This window comes from Theobroma umbraticum, unplaced genomic scaffold, assembly GCF_002168275.2.
Source record: "Theobroma umbraticum cultivar Fairchild unplaced genomic scaffold, ASM216827v3 scaffold_204.0, whole genome shotgun sequence".
Lineage (NCBI taxonomy): Eukaryota > Viridiplantae > Streptophyta > Magnoliopsida > Malvales > Malvaceae > Theobroma > Theobroma umbraticum.
This window is the reverse complement of record NW_018397267.1, coordinates 3,969,984-3,974,305: the sequence shown is the minus strand read 5'-3', so window position 1 is coordinate 3,974,305 and position 4,322 is coordinate 3,969,984. Positions and strand designations below refer to the sequence as shown.

Genomic DNA, 4,322 nt, shown 5'->3' with positions numbered 1-4,322 from the left:
GTGGCTATCTATATATATATATATGGGGATGATCATAGTTTGAGCAATGATAATCGACACAAACGCTTCCCACACAAGTCTGACACTTCCATGACACAGATTTGGCTTCAAATGCTGGCCCTGAAAAACCAATCCATATAACTCTCTGTCTCTGTCTCTCTCAATTCTAATCTCTACCCATTTCTTTTCCTTTTTATTTGTTTTTGTTTTTGTCTTCACGTCCTTTTCTTTAATATTTCCTCTCGATACCATATTAGTTGTTTGTTTGCATTACTTCTCTCCACCATTGTCTTAACTTTTTCACTTTAGCTTGCCCCTCTCTCTCTCTCTCCTGTTGTTGGAAGTCTCCAAGGTCTGTTCTTTGCTCTTCATTCTTGTTCCCTTCTTCTTTCCTGGCTACCATTTCAAGTTATTCTTGGTTTTGGTATTTGTCTGATCATAGTTTTGTTCCAAAAACTTAGTCTCTGTGATCATCTTTGTATATGTAGTGATGGGTTTCATCAACTGATCTCCAGTTTTGTTTAGATAATGATTGAAAATTTTTTCTTGAAGTGAATTTTATCAGATCATTCAATTTTCAGTTAACTTCCAAAATTTAATTCATAAGTGTAATATTGCAGTCTTGTGCTTTAGTAGACAATGAGTTTTATTCAACAGAATTTAAGTGGATTTCAAACTTTGCAATCACTGGAAAAGTTGGAGAATAGTGCTAAACATGACTCTTGATAGGCCCCCATGGGATTTTTTTGGCGCGACCGATGCCTTTTTATTTTAATTTGCTTCTGTACATCTGACAGTGGATTAGTCTAGAGATTTCCTTTTGATTCTGCTTTGCAGGTCACTCTCAGATTTGAACTTTGTTTAAACTCTTTTTAGATGTGAAGTCAGAATGAAGTCTATCTGATACATATCCTTTTTGTTCTTTCTGGAATTCAGGTTATTTTGGGTTAGCACAAAGTATCTGTAGAAAAGATGGAGATAACTAATGTTACTGAATATGAGGCCATCGCAAAGGAGAAATTGCCCAAGATGGTTTATGACTACTATGCATCTGGTGCAGAGGACCAGTGGACTCTTAAGGAGAATCGAAATGCATTTTCAAGGATTTTGTAAGCTTTGTTCACTTACAAGTAAAACTACTAAGATGACTTTTGAGCTTAATTGTGCACTTGCATAAATGAGGATTATTTTAGTCTTAAAACAATGTACCGTACTTCAATTTTCTGGCAATCTTTACTTTGTAGGTTGAGTTTGATGGTTATCTTTTCATTTAATGATGCTCATTACTTTTCATGGAAAATAGGTTTCGCCCCCGCATTCTTATTGATGTCAGCAAGATTGACATGACCACCACCGTCTTGGGCTTCAAGATTTCAATGCCTATCATGATAGCTCCAACTGCCATGCAGAAAATGGCTCACCCTGAAGGCATGTGCCCCTGATTTAGAATCTTTTGTTTTATTATTAACCTTATGATGGAATTGTTTGAGCAATTAATGCTCACGCATCAGACTGAGCACATTCATCATTTGTTGCTGGATATGGTTAGACATACATGATATTCTGGCATCCAATGGTGGTGATTTCAGAAATAGAACTAATTTATAGAAGGATGATTTTTAGTTGCAAAGCAGTGAAAAAAAAATTAAACTTTCTCTGCACAAATGGAATCAATTATGTATGAAATTTGCTTGTAAATACCTATGATTGTTCATGCAGAAAGCATTTACCATCAGCTTTTCTGTAGAAATCAAACAATCGAATCAGATGAAGGATAATTGCTCTTAGTTTTAGGTTTTAGCTTTTAAAATAATATTGTTCGATGCCATGTATAGAGCTGGTAGTTGCATTTTCAAGGATTCACAGCTCTTTCTAATTCTCTAAAATGTTTAAGTGAAACACAACTTTAAGATTCATGTATATGTTTTATGCTTGTTTTAGTTCTTCTAGAGGAAGAATTGTGCCTGCTTTCTTCCCCATCTGATTTCTCTCTTCTTCGCTACTATTTCTATGCCAAAAGAACAAAATAGAAATGCATCTTTGTCTGAATGTTAAAGTGTGTTTCTTTATGCAGGAGAATACGCAACGGCCAGAGCAGCTTCAGCTGCAGGAACAATTATGGTTTGCTTCTCACTATTCCTTCCTCTTTGCTTTAAAACTGAATTTGTATCTTCTCGCATTTGCCACGCAGCAGAAGCCTGCTTTGCTCTTGCTCTGTCAAATCAATATTTCCTTAGTTTATTCATGTTTCTTTTTCCCCTCAGACACTATCCTCATGGGCTACTTCCAGTGTTGAGGAGGTCGCTTCAACAGGACCTGGCATTCGCTTTTTCCAACTCTATGTGAGTTTAAGAGATCATCTTTACACTGCCTACATTTTGTCTTGCTTTTGAGCATTGTGACATAATTGTCTGATTTTCAAACAGAACCTTAAGAAGATAGTTTATATAATCTATAACAGGCTTTACATTTTATGACTTCTCACATGGTGAGTAGAAGATCACTAGAGTTTTAAATTATTTTCAAAATATGCACGAAATGCATGATAATTCTCAGATAAATACTGCATCATCTTCCCCCATTTTCCTGAAATATTCTGTTCAAAGTAATTGCGAAATTATATCTTTGATTTCTTTCCTAGCTAAACCTCTTTGATCGATGAATGTTTTTCTCAGAATTTCCCAAAAACTTGTAAACAAATATGATTATTCTAATCCACATTGTGTGGCCTGTCTTCCCCTTTTCTTAAATGCACTTGTTTCCAAGAAACTGCACAAGTGATCTTTTACAGTGTTCTGTTACCTTTTTATAGCTTTGTGTGATCAATCATTACTGCTTATTGTTCAGGTATGCAAAGACAGGAATGTGGTTGCACAGCTTGTGAGAAGAGCTGAAAGGGCTGGTTTCAAGGCAATTGCCCTTACTGTGGATGCTCCAAGACTTGGCCGGAGGGAAGCTGATATCAAGAATAGGTGAGCTTCAAATGCAAGTATAACTTTTGAAATGGGGGAAAAGATAGAAAAAGAAGGAAAGAAAAGTTAGGAAGGATGTAGTTTTGGCTTCATGGTGTCACCATGAAATGATTATGACAACTGTGCAACTAGGTTGTGTATTGATTTTGTTCTCTGCGATATTAGGTATTCTGAAAAGAAAAAGAACAAGGTTACAAAGTATCAAAACAAAACTATTCTACTATTTTCAGAAAGCACTAATTTCTTGCATAACTCACTTGCAGATTTACTCTGCCACCATTCTTGACTTTGAAGAACTTTGAGGGTTTGGACCTTGGCAAAATGGATAAGGTAAGTGATAAATGTCTAATCAATCTCAACTTAAATTATCCATTTACTTTGCCTGTTTGTTTACCTAATGGTGGGATTTTCTTGCAGACCGATGACTCTGGACTAGCTTCATATGTTGCTGGCCAAATTGATCGGTCACTTAGCTGGAAAGTAAGATGCATCTTTTTCTTTACATTTCACATTTTTTTATTGTAACAAAGAAACCTTTTCACAATATTTCTTCCTGGCCAATAAAACAGGATGTAAAGTGGCTTCAGACAATCACATCATTACCAATTCTAGTGAAGGGTGTCCTTACCGCTGAGGATAGTAAGGAAGCTGACCCTAAAGAAACAATCAATGCAATCCAACTTCCTCTTTTCATTTTTCTCATGAAACCCCACTTTGCAATGTTCATAACGCAGCAAGGCTAGCTATACAAGCTGGAGCTGCTGGAATCATTGTGTCCAATCATGGAGCTCGCCAGCTTGATTATGTACCTGCAACAATTATGGCTTTGGAAGAGGTACATTTCCCCTTTTTGAATCATTAAGGTCATCAAATCAATGTGTTGTTTAGAATTTCTAGTTGAATTTCTGACAACTTCTCATGAAACTTTTGTGGCCAATGCTAATGATGTCTTATTCTGCATAACTTCTATCTCATTTGATTCTTTCCTAAAGTGTTTCTAACATATTAATTCTGTATGAGTACCCAAGCACTGCTCAAATGACTATATTTTTCATTTTGACTAACTTCCATTTTCTGATTTTGGTTATGTATTATATACAGTGAAAACATCAACCATAATTGGAATTTTTCCAAAACACATTGTACTATTTGACATTAATGATTTCACGAGCTAACTTACAGGTCGTTAAAGCTGCACAAGGCAGAGTTCCTGTTTTTCTTGATGGAGGGGTTCGGCGTGGAACAGATGTCTTCAAGGCGTTGGCTCTGGGAGCATCTGGAATATTTGTAAGTATTTACATTTGAGATATGAAAAACATTCATTCAAACAGCCTGCCCTTCCCTGTAACT

General features: G+C 36.0%; 1 protein-coding gene across 4 annotated transcripts in view; it reads left to right on the top strand.

Moving 5' to 3' along the window:
* The window catches only part of GOX3 (Aldolase-type TIM barrel family protein), a 4,614-nt gene extending 298 nt beyond the window's left edge, over window positions 1-4,316 (top strand). The window contains exons 1-11 of one of the 4 annotated variants that reach the window (XM_021438189.2): window positions 44-352; window positions 937-1,109; window positions 1,304-1,428; window positions 2,075-2,121; window positions 2,265-2,342; window positions 2,848-2,972; window positions 3,236-3,302; window positions 3,390-3,452; window positions 3,542-3,611; window positions 3,707-3,807; window positions 4,155-4,316. In XM_021438189.2, the coding sequence (XP_021293864.1) occupies window positions 973-1,109; window positions 1,304-1,428; window positions 2,075-2,121; window positions 2,265-2,342; window positions 2,848-2,972; window positions 3,236-3,302; window positions 3,390-3,452; window positions 3,542-3,611; window positions 3,707-3,807; window positions 4,155-4,277 (936 nt within the window). In that variant the 5' untranslated portion in view covers window positions 44-352; window positions 937-972 and the 3' untranslated portion in view covers window positions 4,278-4,316. Of the gene's footprint in view, window positions 1-40; window positions 353-427; window positions 838-936; window positions 1,110-1,303; window positions 1,429-2,074; window positions 2,122-2,264; window positions 2,343-2,847; window positions 2,973-3,235; window positions 3,453-3,541; window positions 3,612-3,706; window positions 3,808-4,154 lie in introns of those variants that run through there. The other 3 variants (XM_021438186.2, XM_021438187.2, XM_021438188.2) reach the window with 3 other exon arrangements.
* The last annotated feature ends 6 nt before the right edge of the window (window positions 4,317-4,322 follow it).